The 27401-nt window shown below is 38.8% G+C and overlaps 1 protein-coding gene across 1 annotated transcript in view; it reads left to right on the plus strand.

Moving 5' to 3' along the window:
* Positions 1 to 26351, plus strand: part of ROR2 (receptor tyrosine kinase like orphan receptor 2) — a 144867-nt gene extending 118516 nt beyond the window's left edge. The window contains exons 5-9 of the mRNA XM_066569168.1: positions 13692 to 13819; positions 17189 to 17503; positions 19224 to 19469; positions 21095 to 21297; positions 22973 to 26351. Of these exons, the coding sequence (XP_066425265.1) occupies positions 13692 to 13819; positions 17189 to 17503; positions 19224 to 19469; positions 21095 to 21297; positions 22973 to 24415 (2335 nt within the window). The 3' untranslated portion in view covers positions 24416 to 26351. The remainder of the gene's footprint in view (positions 1 to 13691; positions 13820 to 17188; positions 17504 to 19223; positions 19470 to 21094; positions 21298 to 22972) is intronic.
* Positions 26352 to 27401: the final 1050 nt, after the last annotated feature.

A 27401-nucleotide genomic window follows, 5' to 3' on the forward strand; every position in this document is an offset into this window, starting at 1 on the left:
GGAAGAAGTAGTATTTAGTTATATTTCTTACAGTTAAGCTAACTTAGGGTTAAATGTCAGAAATGCTTGCCCACTTGTTATTAGCAGTACTGTCAAGATACTTTTAAATACTTTTAAATGGGTTGGCTCAGGCATTGTATGGAATGTAATTCATTATACGTGGGCTACAAGCATGCACTACACCAAACAACATAAACACTTCCTTTCCTGAGGGTTCTTTTTCAAAAATTTAGGCCTTTAGCTTTATATAAATATTTAAGGGAGCTGATGTTTTCTGTGGGTGAGAATTCTGTTTATTTGGAGAACCTGCTTCCTACTCTGCAGAATAGTGGCTAGGTTTTTGGTAGCCAAAAAAGCCCAGGCTGTCATATCAGGCGAGCTGTAAGGTGTGACTCATAAGCTGTGCAATACATGGCAAAGAGCCAGTTTACAGCTCTTTGTAAATGTGTGACCCCAACACGCCCTCTTCCAGCAAATTCCAGATCAGCAGCAGGTGCTTAGGTTTTATCAGCTCAGAAAAACAGTTTATATTAAACTACCAAAGAAGTTGCAAGCAAAGTTAAACACTTGTTATTCCCTTTAAGGATATATGTAAATTGATATTCAAAGTAGTAATGGCCCTTGGGGTTTTGGCAAGTAGCTACTGCAGCTGTTGGACATCCCTGATATAACCAGCAATCTTTAGTGTGTTTAGATTTTACTTCTTTCCCTCTATCCCTCTCCTACTCTCATTTGTTCAGTAGCTTAAATGGCTTTCAAAGTATTTATTGTATGTCTTACAAAAGGACAGTTATATGTCCCTGAGACTTCCTGTAGGCATTTGATGCCACATTGAGTTTAATTAGAGTTCCTTAGGATGCTGAATAGCCTTTAAGTGCATATAAGGAAAGGGTGAATGCTCTAGTTAGGCACAAAGATAAAGGAACACTATTCTAATGAAAAGTAGGTAATTTAACAAAATGAGATAATGCTGGAACACCACACCATAAATCATCCTTTCAATTTTTATGGCTTTATGGTTAGATTTTTCCCTACTTTTGTATTATTATGTTCTCTATTTCAGTTTGAAAGAGCCAAAAAACCTAGATGCAGCTAATCTAGTGTACTTGAGAAAAAGTCAAACAGATGGTACGAACCAATAATATTTGAACAATTCTACTCAAAACTAAATAGCATTAACAATGATGGAGGGAATTGTTTTTGGAGAAGGCGAAAGAAAATTCATTAAGGAAAATCTGTTCTTTTAAATTGGTTTTGTTTTGTTAAGTCTAAAGTCGGAAGTATTTGAGGTATTACTACTCTAAAAGTAGGGCTGCAAGAAGCATGTGTCATCATCAGTTTCTCATACTCCTCAGAAAGCTTAATCTTAACTAGTAGAGGAGTAAACACACAGAATAGAAAATAATATAATAAAATACAATACAATAAAGTATAATACAGAGAAATACAGCACAATAAAATACAGTAACTCCAGTTGGCTGGTACCTACAATGATCATTTGTTCCAGCTTCCTGATCACCCTATTGACAAAAGTTAAAGCCCATTATTAAGACCATTGTTCAAATGCCTCCTTTTAAGGCACTAACAGGCACAGGGCATTGACCACCTCTTTAGAGAGCCTGTTTAAGTTTGACCACCCTCTTGGTAAGGTAATGTTTCCTGTTGTCCATTCAGAACCTCCCCTGATGCAGCTCCCTCCTCCCCTTCTCGGGAAGCCATAGGGAGCAGTGAGGTCACCCACCAGCCTCCTTCTCTCCAAAAGCAGCCAAATCCAAAATCCTTAGCCACTCTTCAGGTTCATACCTTCCAGCCCTTCCATCATCTCTGTTGTACTCCTCCAGACCATTCCAGGACCTTCTTCCCACCCTTCTCAGAGTGTGGGGCCCAGCACTGCACACAGGACTCAGGATGAGGCGCACCAGGGCTGGATCCAGCGGGATGATCCCAATCCCAGCTGGTGATGCTGCGTCTGCTGCACCCCAGGATGGGGTTTGCCCTCCTGGCTGCCCGGGCACACACTGCTGGCTCACCCTGAGCTGCTGCCCACCAGCACCCCCAGATCCCTTTTGCAGGGCTGGGGGTCCTGCTGCATCCCTTTTTCTATGGCTTTCCCAGCCATAGAGTCATTTAAGTAGGAAAAGACCCTTAAGTTCATTGAGTCCAACCATAAAATGCTACATTACATAAAGGCTTACTCTCAGCTCAAATATCTGTTAAATTATGCAGGAATTTGTAACATGGCACCTCTACAAGCATGCCTTAGTAGCTAAGGCATGCTTGTAGATGTGCCTTGTTACAGAGCTGAAGCTGTAGTCACTTTTCAGGTTGGAGGTGCTGTAGATTTCTACTCATTTGTAGATAGCTGCAAAGTAGCATTTTTACACTGCACTTGGTAATTATAGACAACCTCAGTGTGTAATGAAGTTTAGCTGCATATTTTTTACAGGGTTGGGGAATAGAGAGAAAAGTGATAACATAACACAACCTCAGTAGTTTTAGGATTCAGATACTCCATCAAGAATGTGCTGTGAGTGATCATTGTAGCTTTATATACTCTGTGGCTCAGACTGACAGGTGTATCAGTATATAAAGGATCTCACTTTTTAAGCATTAAGAACTAAATGCTGAAACAGAAACTTGAGGAAGCATTTGTTCTCCTAATTGAGTATGCCACATGTTTTTTGGGAACAGTTTATTAAAGTTAAACCCAATTACATTAATTTACAGAGCTGTGGTTTTGGCACAATTGCTACTCACAGAGTATCAAGCTAATGATGTTTGCATAGCATCATGGGTGTGGCATCTGAAAATAAATTAATTCTGACTTCAGAATATGAGGTATTTTGCCTGTGGAACAATGCAGCCAGCATCCACTATTATAATGCAGAAAGATTTAAATGCAGAAATATTTTAATGGAAAAATGTGACAGTCAGGATTAATTGTTTGTACACAGAAAAAAAAAAGAAAAAGAGGAAAGGGGTCTTTAAAATACAGTCTTACAGTCTGATAAACATTCAGTAAGTAATTTCAAGTCCAAAGGAAGAAATGTAAGGGGGAAGTTACCTTTGGCATTATGTCAAGGCTGGACAAGCACTCCAGCATCCCAGCAATTTTGGGTGATTCAGGGCACTCTTACCCCAGCTCCAGAAAAGGCAAGCTACAGACCCGAAGTTTGTTCATTTTCACCTTCTTCTAGTGGCTGAAGCAGACGTGTGTCTGTTTATTTTTCATTTTTGAGAACTCTACAGGCCTTGCTTGAAACTGTTATAGAATTTCCTGTGGAGAAAAAGCTAATTTTCCTAATTTGGAAAAAACCAACAAACCTATTATGTGAAATTATGACGACACACAAAAATTATTTGATGAGTTCTGGATTCCTTAGCCATGCTAGCCAGACCTCGGCTGCTGGAACAGATGACAAGTGGATAACACTAATAATAGACTGCCGTCTCCAGTACAGACCAGCCCAGAGGTGGAGACACATCCTTAGTCATCCATTGACAGACAGAAATGGCGAGACACAAAAATCGTTAGGTTTTGCTCTCGATTCGAGGGAGACGTGCTCCCCTGGTGGTAGCCATGGTATGCATCCCTGCCCTGACTCTTCATCCCGCTTCCACAGTCCCTGTCCTCCAGGGCCCGAGGCAAACTCCCCACGGCAGCGCCTCAGTTAACCTTAGGGGATACCCGTGGGTGCCAAGCAGTTTTCCTGTGTCACACACAAAGGGTGCAAAGCCTGCTCTAGGCACAGTGTTTGGAGAATAGCAGATGCACTCGTAGACTGGGCTTATGAGTGCATTTAGGTGGAAATTACACAAAGGCTGGACAAATTCAGGCAGTGTTTCATGGGAAGAGACAAAGTCTGTTCCATGTCTCGTGTCTGCTCAGTAGCAAGACAATGTGACATCATCACAACCAAGTGGCTGCTCCTTCTACTAGTAGTGGTTGTGTTTGGGGCTTTAATTTATTTTTTTTCTAAAGAGAAATAAAATATAAAAAAAAAAATCCATGTCCTTATTTTGTAAAACATCTAACAATTTCCCTAAAAGTTACCAAAATTAAAAAGGCAAAAATTATCTTTTGACTGTGGAAAATTTAATCTCAAATAAGCCATATCGAAGGGAAGGTATGATAATTGTTTGTAATGTTGGGAAGTATTCACAAACTCTAACTTTCTGCAGCGTTGCCTAGAATTATCTCGTATTGCATCCATAAAAAGTAGCAGAGAAACTAACAAATATTTCATATTGTCACTTAGATGTTTTTAAAAACATAATTTAAAAGATGTCAACTTTTTCAAGCAGATAGAATATGCTAATTTTTCCTTAAGACTGGAAAACTGACACTTCAGTATTATATGTTCTTAAATACTTGATGTTTCTGTAGTTTGAATGAAAGTGTTCTGCAAAAGACTTTGAAGATGCACACTTCTACATATAATTATATAGCAAATTTATAGCTGATGCTGTGATCATTTCTAGCTGTTTTACAAAGCTCTCTGCTATCAGATGTAACTGATGTAACTGATACCATCTGTATCAGATGGTAACTGAGATAGAAAATCCATCTTTGTTCTGTTTTTAAAAAAACAGAAGAAAGAAGAAAAAAAATTATGACAGTACAGTTATTTTCACTTTTTCATGTGCTCATATTCTTCCAGAAATGATCACATTTTTAATGGCATGGACACTTAAAACATTTAATAATGAATTTTGATTTTTTAACTTTTTACAAAAATGTTCTAACTTTTTAACCTCTTAAAAAACGGCAGAAAGTACTTTGTAGAAAGCTTATATTCCCCATAATTAAAAAAAAAAAGAGAAAAAAAAGCCAACCAAAATGAAAAGTTTTAAGACACTTCCACAGGATTTAATTTTTATGTTTTAAATTATTCCTTTGTCCTTCTTTTAACCTTCCCTCCTGTTTGGATTTTTATAACTTGCAATTTTCAGTCATGCTTGCAGTTTTTTCTTTCAAGACTTTCTACTTCCTGCCTGTCTTCCTGGCTTATATATATAGGTCTATCAGTAGATTTAAACCAACTGAACTATAGTAAAAAATTCCTGTTTGTGCATAAGATCTGCTTCTGTAGGTAAATCACAATGCATTAAGGTCCACCTAAAAATGTAAAGGACTTTGTAAAAGAAAAAAAATTACCATATTGATCTTATCTCTGGTGGCATTTAGAGAGTGGGGTGAGGATCACACCAGACAAGGTCAGAGTAGCCTGGTGGGAGGTGGGCTGCCCTTCTCTCACCCATTCTCAGCATGAGAAGGGACCCCAACTCCCAGCCAGTTCCCCTTGGTCAAATATCCCTTCCTCCACTCTCTCAGCAACACAGCCATCAAAGTTCTTTTCTCCTTCTCCTGCATTGCTTTCCCATCTTCCCTGGTAGCTGACATGATCTCTTAGTCACATCCCCCCTTTGCTGAAGCCCAGCCACCCAGGTGGAGCTGCCTGGTCCCCTACACTGGCCCCAAGGCATGAGCAACCCCACTGCTGGAGTCCCCTCTGAGCTGCCCAGATGGCCCTGCTGGGCTTTTTTTTGCTGTGTGATACAGCAGCAGTTCAGAGATTTTCAGCTGGTGGACTTTTCTAAGAGCTTTTTGGAGATTACCTATGTGTACTCACTCACTCAGGGTGGCATGGCAGGACGAGGATGGAAAACAGCTAAGAATTTTGCTTTCCTCTGTCAGCAGAGGGAAGAGGGAGCTGCTTGTTAGAGGCTCTTCAGAGAGGGTCTGTTGGCCCTGCTCACTTTCCTTGGAGATGTCAGAGAAAGACAATTTATTAGACAGTCATAACACATTGAGGGGGATAACATGCCTTGAAAAAAAGGGGTGGGGAAGAAGGCTCATAATGGCTTCTTTGGTGAGTGAGAAGGTGGAATGCTGCATGGCCAGGTTTGTGTTCCCATGTGTTGAAATTAGTTTTCTGAAGGTTTTTCTTTTCAAATTTTTACTAACCATGGTTGTAACAGAAATGTTTCTGTTAAAAGTACCTGACATTCAGCAAAAGAGATCTGCAGCCTTCCCTGGACTGCCAGCTGACTCATGTGATTTCAAGATTTCAGCCCAACATGCTAACACCTATGAAAGCAGAGGGAGAATTTACAAAAATGTCCTTTGAGTTAACTGAAAGAGAGAGTTTGTAGGCAGAAGGTAGAATGTTGTTGGCAGAATATTAGATCATCTGTTTGAAGTTACATGTGTTAATCAAGAGGATTGTGGCTGGTTATACAGCTAGGGACAATCCTCTATTTCTTACAGAAATTCAGAACATTGATGTCCTTGTTTAGTTTTGCTTCCTTGACTGTTTTATCCAGGTTATTGTAGTAAAAGCAACCCTGCCACCTATGTGTATACTTCTGTATGTGCTGTAGTTGGGAACTACATTTTTTGGTACACTGAAAACTCTTCTAAAGGTGCAAAGCAGTAATAAATACCTGCAGATATGATACCAAGAAACCATAGCAGCATGCAGAGTTATCTAATGAGCAACCTGCCACCGTATCATGTGTTTCTTTCTCTTGTATTTGTTTGCCTGTGAGGGCTGTTTTTCATGTTATAGGAAAAATAACAGATGAGTGTGTGAAAGAAAGGAAGGCAACAGCATTTTCCTTTGGTTTAGTCCACTTAAATAATTGATCGTAGTATCTTTTATCAAGGACCCAGCTCAGCTAAGAGTGCTGACACCCACTTAAGGCAATGCCCACCAATTTGGGTCATGAGTCAGTGAAGGCCTATGATTAAACCCTATTGTTCTCTCCCTTTCTTGTCTTTAAATGATTTTTAAATATTTAGCAGCAAAAGACTCCTCCTTCCACAGTAAAATTATAAAATATGTTTAAAATATTATTTAGACTATGTTTTAGAGACAGACTTTGGAGCCTGAGTTTTGTATTTAAAAATACTGGTTTCATAATCCATTTTGGCAATATTTTCATTAGCCTACACATTAGGGTGTTTTTAAAGTTTACGAGTTGGTCTTTGACAATTGTCTTCTCTTTAGTTTGTCTCAAACAATAGTTTCATTTCTAGCTGTGTTTTTACTGAAGACATTTCAATTAGTTCCTTTATCTATAAGCTGTCTTAAAATGCTCTCTCAGGTCCTATGATTAATATGAACAAATACATCATATAGAAACAGTAGAATAAAAATCAACAGTTATTTTTTACTGATTTTAGGCACTGAATATGGAGTTTCAGTTCACACTGTATTTTTTACTAACTAGTAGATAAATATCTAAATCAAATGCAATGCAATTGTTCTGTTCAGTAATTGGAAATTTCAGTAAATTCTTTAACGGATTCTGTGATGTACTACTTTTCAGATAACAAGCTCAAAATGTTTGTCCATGTTGTGTGCTAAATGTAAAGGGAATCTTTCTTTTGGGGCTTGTTGTTACACTCAATAAGCATTTGGTAACAGAAGTCACGGGCCATATCCATTGTGAGTGTAAATTGTCATAGGCCCATTAACTTCAACTGAGCTGTGACTATTTATACAAATTCCCCTGCCTGTTAGGTTTTTATTTTTAACACTAGGCTCCCCTTCTTTTCTGATAGTATTTCTTAGGTTCCTTTAGTGCAAAAGAAAAGTTTTACTGTATTCTAAATATTTCATATTCTAAGTCTCTCTTTGAGCAGTTAAGTAGATCAGCATGGATTTCCTGATATCCCAGGAGCACTGATCTTTAGACACAGGTTGAGATGTGCAAACAATGATTTTTAGTGCCGGAAAGGTGGGTTATTTGCAGAAACCTTTGGTCAGAGGATGAAACAGTTTGTTCAGAGAATGGATACAGGTAGGGCAGGAAGCCTGTGCTCTTCTCCCATGATATTGGTGCAGGGTGGCCTTCATTCAGGCAAGGGCCCAATACGGCAGTCAAGTTGTCCCTGCCACCCATTAGTTTCTTGGCTTCAGCAGGAAGGGTACAAATGTGCATGTGTGGAGTTTTGGGTGTTTTATGGATTGTGGGTTTGGGGTTTTTTTGAGGTTTTCCTGTACACCTGGGTTTTCAAAACTACACTAAAAGCAAATACCTATTTGTGTGTGTTACTGAATTTCTGCCCTGCGTTATGGCTGATGTCAGAAGCACCTGGCATTAGCCCAGCCCTTCAATGGACAGTAATATTTCAAACCAGCCTTTCTAAAAAAATTATATTATTTTTCTCTCTCAAATATTTACACTTCAATTCTATTGCCTTGAATGTCAGTAGTAAAACTTACATTGATATCCTGTGACAATGGGAGGCCTATGAGAATGAGCAATTTTAAAGCCCATTGTTTAAAAGACAGCATTCCTTGAAAAATTTTTCTTCATGGTGAAACAAGAAATTTTGTGCTATATTTGATATTTTCTCAAAGGCAAATATACAAAGCTGGCCAGAGGGTACCAAGTATTTTTCTATGATAACATTAGTGTATATTCACTGTATCAAGAGTAGGGGTAACAAATGACAAAAACTATAGTTCAGCATTTTAAGATGTCCTGATTTTAGATTCAGTATAAACAAACCATATATATATGTGTATATATATATATATAGATAGATAGATATAGATATAGATATAGATACATATATATCTATAAATAGATATAGATATATATGTAAAAAACAGAAATAACTTTTTTTTTTACTGCAGCCCTTTATAATGCCCTTCTCCATCAGAGAGATTTGTCTCTCTTTGATTAAACATAGACCCTTTATTCCTTTATTCCTTTATTCTTTTTAGTGTTGCAGGTCAAGAAATTTCTGTGATATATATTTATGAAGTAGCCACACACTAGGCTATGCAAACTCATAATCAGAAATATGATGCCTATCCTTTTTCATCTGATCTTGCTGTCTGTCATGATCATTCTCTTTATACAGCTTCTGACATTAGTTATCAAGTTGTAACTATCAGAAATCCTGAGACATCCTGTTAAGATGAGCAACTGTATACCAAATGTTGTATTTCTCTAAGAATAGCAAATAGGCTGACATATATAATTTGTCTTTTTCTTCATCTATCATAGTCTGTGGTTTTCTGTGCATATGTCCTTGCTTTGCCATTCTGTTTATAATGGAACATTAGTGGGAGGTCTCAGTATTTAACAATTCTTGATGAAAAGCTGCTTAATCCCATCATGGAAGAGGGTCAAAGTTTCAGGTTTATTTGTTGTGGGAAAATTTATAGGAAATTTTAATTGCATTTAGTTTGTTTGTGGGAAGCTTCTATAACAAAGTTTCTACTACTTTTTGATAGCTAACCTTTGGAATATACTATTATAATCTATGAACTGGCTTACGTTGTTTACTTCGGTAAAGTGTTGGCTGTGAATATGTCTGTCCGTATAACTGCTATGGTAGGTTGCTGGGTGTTATTAAATGAGATTTTTTCCCATGTATTAAATTGAAAAACTTACTCTTTTTGAATTTTCTTGAGAACTTCTGAGTTTCTTTCTATGGCTGGTGCATGGTGTTTTGTTTTTTCTATTTTCAGGAAAATAGTTTTAACTTAGAAGTTTCTGCTGTCTTTGTAAGTAAAACTTGTGGTATGCAATCAGAATAAAGGTGTCTCACTAGGAAATTAATATGTGGTACCTCTCAGTTCTGCTTTCATAATTAGCTTTGTGAATCCTTGCTAAAAATAGAGCTTCATATGTTTTCTCTATTTCTAAGGAAAACCACAAGTCTGCATTTACTGTGTTTTCAGGGGCACTAAATACATACTGAAAACATGCCTCAAATTCAGGTGCTTCAGAAGGCGATTTTAGTACTGATTTTAGCAACATGGTTGCCCTTTTTTTTTTTTTACTGTGACTTTTTTGTTTCTTATGCCCTCTAGTCTGTTCAGCTGTGACAGTGGCAAACAATAGGTGGTGTTACAGAGATAGCATATAGTGTATTGTGCCCAGACATACTCTTTCCACATTTCAAATTTTCCATGAAGAAAAGCATCTTTGTTGCCAGTGTGTTTCCTTCTGTAGTATTTTGTTTGGTGTGCTTTCTGTGTCATATGCGAAATTAAAGTAATGCTTAATGAGAGGGTGGGGGTAGTGATGTCCACTATGTTTTTTTCCAGGACATCTAAAAATCCCTTTATGTATTTCTAGAGCAGATAGCTATCTTATGGAAGAGTTGCATGACCTCCATCTAGAGAGTTTTCTATTCATCATGCTAGGTTTTATTCCTCTTCAGAGGCACCTGGTTCATCCAGTTCTTCCTTTATAGACATAGATGTTCCTGGATGTTGTGATTTCTAACAACAGGAAGAGTAGCATTGTATGATTGAATCTGCATCTTTCTTCTACATTGCTTGCTTGGTTAATTCTCCATTTCATATGGACTTCTACCCACAAACCTGAAGGCAAGCTGTATTTTATGAGGTGTTGCAGTGCATGTGTGATAAGGAACTTGTAAATGCTTATCAATGCTTGGTTTATCAAGATGTTTCCAGACCTTGTACAAGTTCCATGTTGTACATAAAAATAATATCAATATTTTGGTTTTATTTTTGAGTGACTGAAGTAGTAGGTTCTTCTACTTTTGCTTTTGATTAGAAACCCTAGTTCTTAATGGAATTGTTCTGGCAGAAGGTTACCTTTTGGGTCTGGAAAACTGATAACACTGAACCTGAAGTATGGAAATTGGGATTTTATGAATAAAAGTCTGTTTAGTCATATTCTTTACAATTTTATTTTTATATCCAAACTCTGGCCAAACATATGTTGAGTAACTGGGAGGAGAGTTCACTCAGTAAGAGAACACCTTACCTCCATTCTAACTGAGTGCTGAGAAAATTCAGTTTCCAGGTGCAATGTAGTTGATTCAGCCTTCCAGCAAAGGTGCAGAAAAGACCAACACTTAGCATGTGTCTGACTCTGTTTTGTAAAAAAAACAAACAAAAAAAATCACTGGAGAGAAAAGTTAATGCTATCTTGAAACATGTGCAAACTAAAGAACAAAGGTAAAAAAGTACCTGTGGTGGATAGCTTGTAAGATTTCTGCAAGTGGAACAAATTGAACTATTCTCGGTTCCTTTTGTGGAGTCAGATTTCTCTTTCACCAGGGTTCTTGGTCAGAGCAGACATTATAGTTCAAGCAGCAGGAAATTGAAGAGTCAGTATTTCTGTCTGTTTTCAGCAGCTTTTAATTAATGCTCTGATCAGCAACTAAATTGCTGGCATGTTGTTTGGAGCATGATTCAAAGCCACACATGGTTCCAAGGGCTCCCGTTTGAACTGCGCATTATACCACTGTCAGACTCTCCCCAGGTTGCTTTTTGTTGCAGATTTTTTGCCACATCCCAAGGGTACGTATAGCTGAAGGACAGAATAATCTGTCAGGAGACTCTCACTGCTTCCACTTCGGCAGCTGAAATTAGGTTTTTCCTAAGAAGACTAATCTAATTTTGTTCTCTCAGTACCACTACTAGTCAAACAGCATTCACTGAGTTTCCTGACCTGACAAAGATGCATGTAGAATAACAGCCACACTTCTGTCAGAGTTAACTGACATCGGGTTACTGTTTACTTTTGCTTGTGTCCATGGTAATGGTCATATCTAGTTTAGTACAATCAGCAGTTGGCTATAACATGGGAGAGGGGAGCATATGTGTGTATTTATAATATCTAAGCTGTGTTTTAAAGTTCTTGACAAAAATAAATAAACAGAGCTAAGTAAGAGGTCACACTGCTTTTGTCCCCAAACCCATGCTGTTTGGAGTGTGCTTTTTTTTTTCTTTTTTGGTATTGGCAAGAGAGCCCTGAACTGAGACCTGAAGTGTGAGATACAGTTTCAGGAAGATACATTGCAGACTTTGTTCTGCAGGATAGGGGTATGAATTTACTCTTTAGAAAGAGGTCGAATAGAGGTTTCATATTCATTCAGCTCCTTTTGGGAATTGCTGACTTCCTACTGAGGTGGTCAAGGATCATAAAACAGGCACAGACAAAATGCTTTGATATTTTTGTCCCTTCCGGCATGATGCAATTGTTGCAAAATTACAGGTTTTGTTGTAAGAATGAAAGAATGTCACTGCAGGGAGTAGTTGATCCTATGACTCCTCCTTTACTTCATCCACCCTAATCAAAAACTTACGTATCTTTGAGGAAGTAGAACTTGTTTCAGAGTTTGTAGAAAAAATTGTGCTTTATGAATATTTAAAAATAATAGCGTGATAGGAAATAAAGGCCATATCTGGATAACAGCTGCATGATATGCTTTATATCCATGACTTCTCAAGAGTCCTGTTAAATCATTGTCTTTTTGGGAGGCAAAGAAGAGATGCAGCTCAAGTGGTTACTGCCAGTTCCGCCTTTTGGCTACCTGTACAGACAGTCCTGCCCAACTTTCCATGGCCAAAGTGTAAGAAATATTGGTACCATTCCCCTGAAGAGGTGGGCTTTATCAGGGAGACACAGCAGAGGAAAAATGAGAAGATTCCTAAGACAGAATAAGGTATCAGTGTAAGGGGCTGCAGTAAGCACAGGCAATGTTGGCTAGCTGTTGTCAGAGTGAGGGTTTTCATGCTGGTTTCTAACAGCTAAAGTTATGAAATTTTACATGTAGTCACTGACAGTTTTTTCCTGCTCTTGTGGTATCCAAAGAAAGGGTGGAAGTATTTGTAAGGGAATGAGGAACCTACATGACCAAAAGAGGTATTAATATCCAAAGATGATAATAAAGTAAAAATGCAGAGGAGCATTGAAGTAATACTTCAAATGTTGTTGGTATTGGAGAGGTATCTCAGACTTTTTAACTGTTTAGTTACAAAAGCTAATTAAGTTTTTAGATGCCCTACTCTAGAGACACATTTCTTTTTAGATTTTTTTTTTTAACCTATTTCTGGTCCCTCATGCAGTATATGGCATGATGTAAATAACCATCGGGTTAGTGAATCCTAGCACAGAGGCAATGCCATGCTGGAGGAAACACATGACATACTGGATATTTATTCTGAGAGTGCTCTCTCTCTTAAGTCCCTTTTTAGTGTGCTGACAGTTATGATCTGCAGATTGGCTCTGTATTATTTACAGGGGTTTTGGGTATGAAGTGTTGAACCACTGAGCCTTTAGGCTAGGGCTTTTGTGCCAAAATATTTATGTTAATATAAGGGAGTGAAAAGCCCAAAGTTTCATTGAATTGAAAACTATATTGAAATACATGTTGAAAGAGAAATTTGGCACTGATTTTCACTAGAGAGAAGAGGAAAAGAGGTTATAGCCTTGATTACTCTTATTCCATGTTTTAATTCGAGCTTGGCAAGATCTCTTCTGCTATCCACTACAGGAAATGAAGAGCGGGAGAGAGAAGTGGGAGAAGAGCACAAACTGCCTAATTTTATGGAGTACAGCTGGATGCCAAAAATGCATGGGGACATGTAACTAGATCTATGCTGCTGTCTCAGTCTAAAGGCTTTTTAAGAGATCCATCTGTCAAATTCCATTATTAGTTTATTATTTTATAATTAATGTTGGGTTTTGTTTTCTTCTTTCTGTTATGAGCTGTTTACAGGATCCCTCATAAGACTTCCAAGGTAAGAGAGAATTGAAAGAAAAAGCTGCACCTTAGGAATGGGACAATTTCAGGTTTACAGTATTTTGAGTTTTTTCCACTTTTATAAGAATATGTTTTGTAAAAATCCATTGGCAGCAGAGAGACATCTGCATATGAAATCCTAACATGTCTTTTGCAGAGAAGATTACCATGAAGATGGGTTCTGTCAGCCATATAGGGGAATTGCGTGTGCACGGATCATTGGAAACAGAACCATTTATGTGGACTCCCTCCAGATGCAAGGGGAAATTGAAAACCGAATTACTGGTAAGCTCACACATCTCTTTAGCAGGGAGAAACATTCATAAAAGTATCCAGTTCAGGTAAAAACAGTGCTATCATCCTTTTCGTTTTGTCAGCCAATGATGAAGACATCTTTATATTAAGGTTTTGAGGGGGTGAGCCTGTTTCCCACTTGAGCATCTAGTAAAATTTGGAGCAAGGAAGATGAGTATCTGTGGTAATATGTAAAGCTTCTTCCATGTCCTTAAGTGAAATGTCAGAGTACTGAATTTTTAACAGCTTCTAGTTTATACTGGAGCTTTTTGCATGATAGATTGAAAAAGAAGATTTTGATACTTTAAATGCTTTTGTGATAGAGTGTAAAAGTACTGATCTTTTATTTTCTTGAAAAGTGTATGGTTGCCTTTCCCTTGGGCTTCTTTCCTTTTTGCATAATTCTGGCAGAGTGTGGATTTCACATTGATTTATATAAAACAAGAGTTGACCTTCCTGTACTCTGCCTATGTTTAATCTTTCTCTGAACGTACTTTTTGTGCAGAGTTGCAAACATGCATCCAAAACCTTAATGATTTTTAATGGGCTGTACATCAACATGGATTTTCTTCACTGGATATCAGCTAGCTGATTTTAGCAGCTGTGACTCTGATGTACACAAAGTAGAGCAAGCAAAATGAAACCATGGAATAGAGCAAACTGTTTGTCATAGTGTATAGCAAATTAGGTCAGTCCAGCAGGAGCTGATATGCATCTGGCCAGATACAGCTCACTAATGGACTCTCCAACTTCAGCATAACTAGTTGCCAAAAGGAGTTTAACTTCACTTGTCAGCTCTAACTCCCTAAAGACATTACCTTGAAGATTCATTGTTAATCCAGGAATCCAAGTCCTTTTTTTTTTCCTGTTCTTGAAATGGCGACCAGATTCCGGGACTGGCAAAATCCAGGTCCTGACCTTTACTTATGCTATTACAACACATTCTCCTCCCGCCCTTCTCCTGTACTCTGTTGTAACTCCAGCCTCTTTAAACATTATGTTATTAATTAATACATATTGATACTTTTTTTTCTTTTTTCACCAGCTACATAATCTCTGTCCTGTTTGGATGTTTTTCAGCAATATGGAAGTGTTTAACTATCTGGAATTACTAAATCTGTAATTCTGTGAATTAGGTTCATAATGTTCTCTTCAAAAAGCAAAACCAAACTCAACAATTACCCAGAAAATGTTCATTGATTGAGCTGTACTTGTTTCTGGGATATGGAACATGGGCACTGATGACCTGCCTGCTGGTTTCCTAATATTACCAATTTTCTGTTAGATTTCCAAAGCTAGGGTGTTGGAACTCTCTGTTTTGCAGTTGAGGAGAATTCCTGATGGAATTCCTGATGTTCTCTTTCAGGAAGATGCTGAGAACACCATATAGAGCTGCCCAGTGCCTAGCTAGGCAGTTATGACAGTCTGTTAATAATATAGCATTTTCAAATGGTATACTTTTGAAGGTCATACTAGACATCTTATGCAAAAGTACCCTGAGGATTTCATAGCATTATTGGTTCTTGTAAGCCATATTATATGTAAAGCAGGTATTGTGAGACTGGGTGTTCTATACCCATATGACAGGGTACTTTTGAAATTGCAGTAACTTGTCAGGTAAAGGAAATAGTTGAAAAAAGCTGAATAGTTGCTGCTGAGATTTTGCTGATAGTTTTGCTCATACCTCCTAACTGCAGTTTTTGATGGTGTGTTGCAATGTGTATGGGAAGTGGGGACACCTACTGTCCAACTCAAGGAGCATTTAGCCAGGTTACATCTTTGGGGAATTTTCATTCTGGAGTTTCATTTCCCTGCTGTACTCTTGTGAGAAATATATATTCTTTGTCTCCATGGCCCCTTGTGCTTTTTGGTCCTGGCCATGTGATTGGGTGAGAATAGCAACCTTTGGTTAAAAAAATAATTACATTTCTGGAGAAAATCTTTAGATGTGGCTTGGAAGATAGGAAGGACAATGAATAGCACACAGAACTGATGCCTGACCTGTGTATATGTGTTTGGCTACCAAGGTCTCAGCTGTGCTGTTTAACATCTGTTTAATAAATAAAATATAAACCCCTTAGATGCTACCACACAGTACTGCTGGCTTTTGCAGCTTCCATCAAAATAAAGATATAATTGTAAATTGTGCACTCTTCTCTCACAATGATCTAAATTATGTAATGCAATGCCTTCACAAAACTTAGTGTGGAGTTTCAAACAACTGAGAGTGACTACTTCAGTCCTTCAGTTTTCTTTTTTCCATTTTAGTCTTTGCGACAAGCATATGTTACAACTATCCTTTGAGGCCTGATGGTCTGCTTGCATGCAGTGTTCCCAGTATGACTGATAAGTGGTTGTATTCCTGCATTAATATTTTTGAATTAAAATAAGTAAAGGTGTAAACAGTCTAAAAAGCTAGATTTGCAGCTGCTTGTTGCATATTTGGTGTTCAGGAAGAGATTCTGTGGTACCATGTGTCTACAGGAAATAGGTGATTGAAAGGAGAGAGCTGGACAAGAGAGAAAGACTTTATTTGTAGGTTGTAAATAGACTTCTGAATGGCATTTCCTCTCTTTTTACAGTGTGAGTTGGTGGAACATGCAGTCTAGCAACTCTTACTCATGAATGATGACTTACTGAGGGAGTGAATGTTCCTACATTTAAAGGTTGATTCAGCAGCAGACACATGAGGCACACACACATTTGTCTTTCCTTTGCAATGTGCAAGAAAATTTTGAGCTAAATGTTAGCGTGTAGGTGCTGAGAGCTGAAGGGAAGAATTACATTCCTAGCTCATTATGACATTCATCTTAATGTGATCAGCATGCTGAGACTGATTACATTAATTTTCCACAAAGATGCTGCATGTTAGGCTTCTCATGTCTGTTTAAAGCCATGTCTTCCCAAATATCAATGATACACTTCTTTTTGCCTGACAAGCCTTGAAAAACACTTATTTATCAAAATGTCTACAAGAAGAAGAAGTTAGGAAGAATCCTTGTTCAGATTTTATGTAATTAGGAACTTTGGAAATACATACCAGTATCCTGGCAGGTGTATCTTGCTTTTCTTTGCTTTTGATCCTTGTAAGTTAAAATTAGCCAGCAGTCTGAGCACTGGGAACTGTAATTTCTGGGAACTGAGGCCTACAAGCTCTGTGCAGATGTCAGAGGGACACTGGGATGTTGGGTTTTCTTGCTGCATTTGTCAACCCACCTTTACAGCAGAAATTACCTCATTTGCCAATAGGCTTTCAGACCCTTAAGGAAAGAATAAAGATGTTCAAGACAAATGACATGAAAATTAAGTTTTTTCTCATGCTATGAATCAATACTCGTCTGTATTTTTGTTCCTCTGCAGCTGCGTTTACCATGATTGGCACTTCGACGCATTTGTCTGACCAGTGCTCGCAGTTCGCTATACCTTCCTTCTGCCACTTTGTGTTTCCCCTGTGCGATGAGCGTTCTCGCACCCCTAAGCCACGGGAGCTGTGCCGGGATGAATGTGAAGTTCTGGAGAATGATCTCTGTAGGCAGGAGTACAACATTGCTAGGTCAAACCCCCTCATCTTGATGCAGCTACAGTTGCCTAAGTGTGAGGACCTCCCACGACCAGACACCTTGGAAGCGGCCAACTGCATAAGAATTGGGATCCCTGTGGAGAGACTGAGCCGATGTAAGTCCATGTGTTTCATCACTGGGAAAAAGTACAGCTTGATGTTTCTTTTGATTGTGTCTGAGAGACAATACTTTATCAGCCATTCTTTTTGTAAAGAAAGTGCTGAACTACTCATTTTTATCTTGTTAATACTGACCATAATCTTGTAGTGTTGTAAAGTAGAGTTAGGATGGCAAGGAAGCCTAAAGGATGCTGCTTGTACAACAGAATGTTTTATATCAACCACCCAGGGCTATAAAACTTCCTATTCACCTGGCTGATTTGATGCAGATTTTCAGTGTTGCCATCACCTGGCTCAGTCCTTGCCTTTTTGGGTGAGCCTGCCCATATATCTATTTAAGAGTTTTGTTTACCTATTGATTAACTTCATACAGTTTGTTGAAGCATCACTGGAAGATCTGTCAGGAAACTAACCACCTAGTGTTCATTCTTTCTATATGGGAACCCACAGGAATATTAATCCTGTAAATTGAACATGGGGTGCAATTATCTTCCTTTACCCCTTTACCCAAATGGTAAATACATTCTTTTCCCAAATGGGATGGGTGAAAACATTGATCTTGTATTGATCACGAATTTGTATTTACATTCAAAAGTAGAAGGACTGTTCTGTTCTGCATACTAATTGTATGCAGTCTTTCTAACTGCTCCATTTCATAGCGATTAATCACAACCCCCTACATTGTTCAATAAGAAAACTCAAAGAGACCAAAGATGTTTAAAGTACAATGTGTAATAAGATTATTTTGACTATCTGTGGATTCTGTCTGAATCCACAGTTAGGAGCAGGAGCCATGGCATAATGGTAGACATAAAAGACTAGTTCTGCGCTTTTATATAAATAATGTAGTGTAGTTGAGAAACACAAGTAACTGAGAATACAATGACAGAGACAAATCAGACAGGGAGATATCAAGCAAAAGGCATGAGAACAAAATCAGTAAAACATCTGGTGAAAGTTGTCTGTGATTCTCAGAGCCAGTGGTGCTGCCACTGATGGAACAGCTGCAACTTGAGTATTTTTGGGGTTTGAGAGAGCTGGATTCCTGAGTGTTGGAGAGGGGAGAACAGAAAAATGGAGAAGGTAATATTGCAAAAATGCATGATTCAGCTCAGATGATGCATATAGAAGACAAGCACTCAAAAATTATGAAGAGAGGATAGCAGCAAAACAAAGAATAAAGATGTGGGTCTAGCAAATATGAAAATGATGCTTCTAAAAATAAGAAGATCCTGAATTCTTTCTTTCTAAAGATGAAAATAAGGAAACAGAGGCATGAGGCTTTAACTGATTTCTATAGCAAGTGATCAGTGTGAAGAAAATGGGAAGATTATGAGAACCAAAAGTTTTTATTTTTGATATCTGGAGACTTTTACTGAAGGGAAATTCATATCTCTGATTTACTTTAACTTATCATGTTCTGTATCTAAAGGTCCATACATGCTTCTTAGTCTCCATTTGAATTCAGAATTGAGAGTAGCCATGTGTGTACCATAGAGCTGAGACATTCCAGGACATAATCCAGAAATAACTGGGTGTAAAAGTACAGATACATACAGAACTAAAATTTCAAAGTGAACAGATTTAATGAAATCTCAAGGTACCTAAATTTGGGTACTTGTTTGCATACACGTTCTGTAGACTTCAGCTGTTTTGGTCATTGTGTCCCTTGATTGTTTTGATTTTTCTAACATTTTCCCAAACCCTGTGTTTTAGATCATCAATGCTACAATGGCTCTGGAGCTGACTACAGAGGGACCGTCAGTGTTACCAAGTCAGGCCACACTTGCCAGCTCTGGGACTCACAGAGTCCCCACAACCATGATCTGACAAGCACACAATTTCCAGAGCTAGGTGGAGGACATGCATATTGTCGAAATCCTGGAGGACAAATGGATGGTCCGTGGTGTTTTACAAAGAATAAAAACGTACGCATGGAACTGTGTGACATACCTTCTTGTAGTATGTATTCTCTTTCTTTTTTCTCCTACTACTGTTCTGAATCCTGTGTAATTTTGAATGTTCCTGGTTATTATAAGTAAAATTCACTTAGGAGGGTTATACTTCTATATGTCTAACTTGCAGCAACTTTGTTTTGTGTTGTAATTGTTTAATGTTTTCTGGAGAACGAGTTTGTAAGATATTCTGACCATTTTTTATTATATACTGGAGGCTTACTTAGTCTGAGCTAAGTCTCAGTTTGATGCTGCAGTTTTTATGTTGACTTGTCAAATGACAGATTGCACATGCAAATCACCAGTATGTGCTTGGTTTGCTCACGCTGCTCCAAGGGTACATTCTCTTGCTCTGTATGACATCTTGCAGGCAGCAAAGATTTTCAAATCCTATAGAGGGAGATATAGCACCATGCCTGGTTGGAAAGAAACAGTTTCAAGTGCAGAAACAAAGCAGTTTGAAGTACATAAAGCAGATGATCTTATCAGAAAAGTCCTACAGTAGCTGCTAGTGGCTCTATACAGCACAACTGTTTGCAAAAATAAAAAGTACAGCTCTGATAGATTGTTCTGCTCATTTTCCCAGTGTTGGTGTACACACATACCGGACTTCACACATTGGTAATTGTGTTTGGATATGACAGTGTCTCTGGATATGACAGCTAATCTAATACTATACTTCATTAGGAAGAAAAGCATGCTTCCTGCGGCAAGATACAGATATGTCATGGAGGCCATAAAAGTGGATTACGTGGATCTCTAAAACTGCTCAGAACTAATACAAAATTTTGTAGTTACTTCACTTTTTTGCAGTAACATGATTTGACGTTTATAATAAATTTCTACATTGCATGTACCGTAGGGTAAAGATAACACCGGGACGTGGTTGTGGTGAAAGCAGTTGCCACAAATAGCAAAACCACAGGTTACAGAAAACATCCCAGGCAGTTCCAGTGAACATTTTTGACACCACTAGGCTTTCCTAAAGTCTCTAAGTATTAAGTGAAAAAATATTTTAGGAAGGTTCCAGACCTAGATGTATTGGTGGCTCTTTCACGTCTTTCTCACTCTAACATAAAAGCTCTGCAATTCTATTAAGTACAGAACAAATCATATCTCTACCAATGAGAAGTGCAACTTATTTTATTCTGGGCAGAAGTAGCACCAGTAGAGGTAAAGAATGGGCCAAATGTTGATGAAATGACTGAATCTATGAGAATGGGTCAGACTGTGTTGTTGTTCTGGGTCACATTGAACATTGTTTATATATTGTGATGGAGATTGCTCACTTGTCCTTTATACCCTGAACAGGATAATGCAGTGATATCTGGTCTGTATTCTATGGTTTCCTCAACTGGAAATCTCAAAAATAAAGTAAAATTAATCACATACTGTTATGGCCCACACATTAAATATGGGGCCCCTAGTTTATCTTCAAACTGTCAATTGCTATGTCCACTCAAGCTTTTTTGAAATATATAATGAAAAATTATGAAGAAAGGAGAGAAAGTAATGTGACTTCTGTTTTCAGGGCATAGTTTACTTTTGATTAAAAATATAGTATTAATAATCATTTGTGTTACTATCAAATAGCTTAAAAATACTTACTATAACCATTTCTGTGCTTGACAGGTCCACGTGACAACAGCAAAATGGGAATCCTCTACATCCTTGTTCCCAGCATAGCCATCCCTCTGGTGATAGCCTGCCTTTTCTTCCTGGTCTGCATGTGCAGAAACAAGCAGAAGGCATCTGCTGCTACACCACAGCGCCGCCAGCTGATGGCATCTCCCAGCCAAGACATGGAAATGCCACTCATTAATCAACATAAACAGGTATTTCTTACACAGTTTGCTTAGGCCCAGGTATTTTCAAAGTGCAGTGATTTTCAGCATCTCATGTTGTCTGTGTTCAAATTGAGCCATGTTGTCAGGGACCTAATTTTCATAGTGTTGAGGCCATCTACTTCAGGGAAAACCAGGTCTGGCACTTTGTAGGTGTCTCTAGAAATCCTGAGCTTGGACAACAGTTTCAGTACACAGTATTTATTGGCATTTGTCCTTACCCATCAATTGCCATTCTGCCTGTAGTCCAAGTGACTGGAAAAGTGGTCATTTCTGATCCAGTCTTCAGCCTGCAGCTCATTTTTGCTCCTGGTAATGACGTGGCCTGTTTGCCTGTTAAAAGCATGAAGCACCCTGGGGTTTCTTGTTCTAATCCTTCAGCACAAGACCTCTGGTGTTCTGATCCATAAGTGAGTTGAGAGCTGAGATGGCATGCAACATGTTTCCAAGGCTGTGAATCACAAAGGATGGTGAAAGGAAAATGGCTTTGAACTCATGTCTACATATGTCAGCTCCTGCATAGGATTTTCTAGGTCAGCTAATTGATCTCTGAACTAAAATCCTGTTCAGACCTAATGTTGAATTTTTAATCACAACATTTACAAGATGCAAGCTCTAAAAAACAGTGCTTACTTTGGAAGTTGTCAACATCTGTTCAGGAAACTTTAGAGTATTTGACGAATATTACCAATTGTAACTAATTGCAATGATTTTGTGAGTTAATCTGAACATTTGAAGGAAATTTTCCAGCCCAGTCTATAGGCTATTGGACACTAAAATGAGAAGTTGTTCCCAAATCACCTGCTAAAACATCTTCCCAGCCTGCCCTGCTCCCTCATGCTGTGGTGCCCTGTATGTGAAGCTGTGCCAGCTGCACCTCATTTGGTCAGGGACTCCTCCATCCCGTGCTGGTCAGGACAGATGCATTGCATCACCATCACAAACTGCCTTGCTTTCCCTTCCAGCTGCAGAGGGAGGGCTCTGGGGATTTCCTACTCTTGGATCTGCAACCTTTTTCTCCAAGTACCAAAGAGAAATTCCTTCTTTCTTCTTCCACCCCTGTCTTTATTGAAGCTAGCTCAAGGTTCCTCAGCAGTGGTACTGTTCACTACTGCCCATGGGCAGGGGCCATTCCTATAGTGAAACAAAGAAAGAAAGGGCATTATCTGGTTCTTCAGAGCTGAAAGAGAGAGATTTTGTTCCTTCTTCTGCTGGAAAGGATGTTTCCATTCTCAGGATGTCTCAGTTCACTCTGAGACTGCCACCTCCTCAGCCTCCTTGCTTTTCTGACAGACATCCCCTGGGCAGCTCGGGGCTGGTCTGCAGGCAAAGTACAGCTGCAGTTAATAATGTCATTGCTTGCAAGATTTACTCTGAACCCAATATTCATTTAGCTTTCGGGAAGTGTGGCCACTCCTTTATAAAAATAATTCTATACATTATCCTGCAGTATAATGCAATTTATACTTCTGATAATAGTGTAACTCATTTCAAGGTTAATTGTGAAATCAATATACTGATGTGAATACACAAAAAACCAGAAAAATCCTTTTGGCCCTATTTTTGTTCCATTTGGAGATCTAACCACTGGGGATCTTTAATAAGAGATCCTGATGTTCAGAAAATGTTGTGATATTTTTTACTGACTGTCTTTTCTTCATTTCAGGCTAAGCTTAAAGAAATTAATCTGTCCACTGTGAGATTTATGGAAGAACTAGGAGAGGAGAGGTTTGGAAAAGTCTACAAGGGGCATCTCTTTGGTACAGCACCAGGTGAACAGACACAAGCCGTTGCCATTAAGACACTTAAAGACAAAGCAGAACTGGCTCTTCGGGAAGAATTTAAACATGAGGCAATGATGAGATCACGATTACAGCACCCAAACATAGTTTGTTTGCTGGGAATAGTGACAAAGGAACAACCTGTAAGTATGATATTTAGTTATTGTTCCCACAGTGATCTCCATGAGTTCTTGGTGATGAGATCTCCCCACTCGGATGTTGGCAGCACTGATGATGACAAGACAGTAAAATCCACTCTGGAACCGGCAGACTTTTTTCACATTGTGACTCAGATAGCTGCAGGAATGGAATATCTTTCTAGCCACCATGTTGTCCACAAGGACTTGGCCACTAGAAACATACTAGTGTTCGATAAACTGAATGTGAAAATATCTGATTTGGGCCTTTTCAGGGAAGTTTATGCTGCTGATTACTACAAACTGATGGGAAATTCCCTTCTTCCTATCCGGTGGATGTCCCCTGAGGCTATTATGTATGGCAAGTTTTCTATTGATTCAGATATATGGTCATACGGAGTTGTCTTGTGGGAAGTTTTCAGCTATGGCCTGCAGCCTTACTGTGGTTATTCCAACCAGGATGTCATTGAGATGATCAGGAACCGACAAGTTTTGCCATGTCCCGATGACTGCCCCACGTGGATATACACTTTGATGTTGGAGTGTTGGAATGAATTTCCCAACAGAAGACCAAGATTTAAAGATATACATAACAGACTAAGAACATGGGGGAACCTTTCTAATTACAACAGCTCAGCACAAACTTCTGGGGCAAGCAACACCACACAAACAAGTTCTCTCAGCACAAGCCCTGTTAGCAATGTCAGCAATGCTAGATACATTGGACCAAAGCAGAAAACTCCAGCCTTCCCTCAACCTCAGTTCATACAAATGAAAGGCCAGATGAGACCAATGGTCCCACCTCCTCAGCTCTACATTCCAGTCAATGGTTACCAGCCAATGCCTGCCTATGGTGCTTACTTGCCAAATTTTTATCCTGTCCAAATTCCAATGCAAATGGCTCCTCAGCAGATACCTCCCCAGATCATTCCCAAGCCAGGCTCCCACCACAGTGGGAGTGGATCCACCAGCACAGGCTATGTAACAACAGCACCTTCCAATGCATCAGTGGCTGACAGGGCTGCTCTGCTGTCAGAAGGCACAGATGACACACACAATGGAACAGAAGATATTGCCCAGAACCCTGTCCAGGAGGAGGAGGAGGAAGAGGGCTCGGTGCCTGAAACGGAATTGCTGGGTGATAATGACACACTTCAGATGGATGAAGCAGAAATTCAATCAGTAGCCTAAGGAATTTGGCCTATTGCTAAGAATTCCACGTCACTTCCATGCACGGAGACAGTATATCCTTAGGCTTAGTAGAGTGATTTTGATCTGACTCAAAGAAACAAAACTAAAAAAAAGCAACATCCATTTAAAAGTGCAGCAGTAATGACATACCAGGTCTAATGACCATTGCCACCAGCAGATTTTTCAAATATGGTGGTATAGACTTGCTGGGTTTAATCTTTTTTACTGTCCTAGAGTTCTTGAGAGGAGCTGCTTTTTAAATATGTACTGTTGCTGTGCAACATGTTGCAGAGTGGCATTGCACATCATGTATATCATGATATATGAGTGTAATGTTAGTGAATTATGCTTAGGCCAACAACACAAAAAGGAATCCAGCTATGGTTGCAGAATTGCTCTAAGCACAAAGAAGTGCCCTGGATGTGATGGACAGCTTAGTTTGTAGTATTTATCTTTCAACATAATGAACACAAGATTGTTGTTTGCTTTTTGAGTCTGAAGATCTAAGTTGAGAATAATGATCTGTGTTTGTATTACAATAAGAAGGAAAGGAGGAAACTGAACATAAAATTGCCTGTGGTGAGTAAGACCACGGGCCCAGCCCAGTAGCATGTCTTGAAAGACCATCGATAATGCCTGCCAAGGGATAGACTGCAAAGGCAATTTCACTCGCAGAAATTTCCCAGGGTATTGACCCAGCCTCCAGCAATTCGTGGCAAAGGGCCTTCCCAAGGCAGAAGTGGAATTTTTTTTTTGTTAAATAACCTTTGATGGAATTTTCTACCGTGAATTTATCCAAATGATTTTGAACTCACATAGAGCTAGAGTATCCACAGCAGCTTGTGGAGTAACATGAGAAGAGAAAGGACGGTTTTCTTTCATCAGTTTGGGTGAATGACTGACAGACGCTTCCAAATGAGATCATCTGACTGCATTTGTGGATGAAAGTATTCCTTCTCTGCTGTGTATTTTCAACAGCAAACAGCCTTAATACACTGTTAACCAAAAATGGGGATATTGTAGGGGATATTATAGGTGTGCACTAACTTAATAAATCCAACTTTAAATGGTTATCAAGTATAGAAAAGGGCTCCACATGTGTGTTCCTACATTGTAAAAGTGTTGGATTTCGTGTGGGGTTACAGACTTACTTGATTTACCACAGTTACTGCTGGATTGCATGCGATACCATGTTTTTTTCCCGACTTTTTAGTAGAAATGATCTCTGAACTTTAGAAGACCAAAATAGGCAGTAATATACAAGGTGCTGTTTTTGTGCTTCTATTTGCAGGATGAATCGTGTACAGACCTTTAAATGTAATTTATGTTTTACTACATTTTATATACATTTTTTTCATTGAAATATTTGGACTTTTGAATGAATGACTGTATAACTTAACCATTCACAATATTCACATGTGGTGCAGTTTTATGGTATTGCTGTTCCATTTTGTTAAACCTGCAGACAGGTCCATTCATTTCATGACTCCTTTCTGTAATACAAGCGGTACACATTCTCATTGTAGCATTGTAGCCAACACACACTATAGCTGTAAGTTCTACATCCAACATGGAGTATTCAATAAAGTGGTGGAAGAGGTATGATGAAGTATGTTATCCTACAGGCACTGTTTTTGTTATGGTACTTTGTGGAAATAGAAATGGCCTCAATTGCTTAAGTTACAGGTTTCACACTTTAAACTACAAGTTTTTATTTTATGACATTTGGATTCACTTGTAAGTCATGTATCATTGTGATTCTACACCCTGTGTTCAAGGTATGGCAACATTACTTATTTCTGGCATTTCACCTGGACTTGGAAATGCACTGGTAGGAATAAAATATGAAAGCTTTATTACTTGTGTTAATATAATGCAGCTTTGGGTGCTTTTACTAAATAAAGGATAAATAAAAAAGAAAAAAAGGTGACATTTATTTACATGACGTTCTTTGTTTTTTTCTAGATTTCCTTATCTCAGATAAATGAACTTGATTAATCAACTACACTGTCTTTCTTTGTTCCTTTGCTAACTTACTTCAGGGTAAATGGAGAGAAAAGCGTTCAGTTATACCACAGATTTGTCAGTGAGAGAAAAGATAAGTAAGCAAATGAATGGCAGTCAGTGGAAGCTTCTGTACAGCGCTGTCTGAAGTTCAGCCTATTTCTAGTAGTCAGCATTATGACTTTGTGTGTTTTCAATATTGTTTGGGAAACTCCTATTTCTCTTCTTTAAGCCTCATAAATTCACTACAGACAGAAAAAAAGGTCGAATTTCTATACTGATTTTCCCATCCCTCTTAATGTGGTTGTGCTCTCAAAGAGATGGTCGAGGAGCAATACAAAATTTCCTAGGCCAGCCTTGGCAGTACACACAGTACTGGAGAGGGATATTCCCCCTCTGGTGGTGTGGGTGGGCTCATCTGAGCTGCCAAGAATGGAGCCATGATGGCATGCAAATGCTTTCTATGCACTTCAGGTGAGCACCTCTGCATAAGCACCGCCACCAGCGTGTTAGTGGCTACTCCTAAGTCATACAGATTGGCAGTAACTACTTGTTCTGCAGCTTCCCAGACTAGTCTTGCCTGTGGTATCTGCTGCACAGTCCCAGCCAGTGTCAAAGTCTGCCTTTCCTCCCCAAGACTTGGAAGAAAGGCCAAGGGAGATCAGGGTAGGGATGAGGAGGTAAGTGGATGGGACAAGATGGTAAGTTGGCAGTAAGTGAGGGAAGGGCTGGGTCCAAACAGAACCAGCACAATACTGCCCACTTGGACTTGCAAAGGTACTTCTTCCTGGCAGGTCTAGCAAAGCTGGAATTTTTCTTGAGGGCAGAACAGCTTTTCTAGCAGCAAATACATGTCTGGAGGATGAGTAAAGGGCAAGGTGTTTTTGAGAAGACTGTGAGGTTGGTTCAAAAGTTTTCTCTTGCCTCTAGTACCCCACTCTGTCTATATGATTTTTATAAGAAGACTGGTTCTGACATTAAA

This window comes from Molothrus aeneus, chromosome Z, assembly GCF_037042795.1.
Source record: "Molothrus aeneus isolate 106 chromosome Z, BPBGC_Maene_1.0, whole genome shotgun sequence".
Taxonomy (NCBI): Eukaryota; Metazoa; Chordata; class Aves; order Passeriformes; family Icteridae; genus Molothrus; species Molothrus aeneus.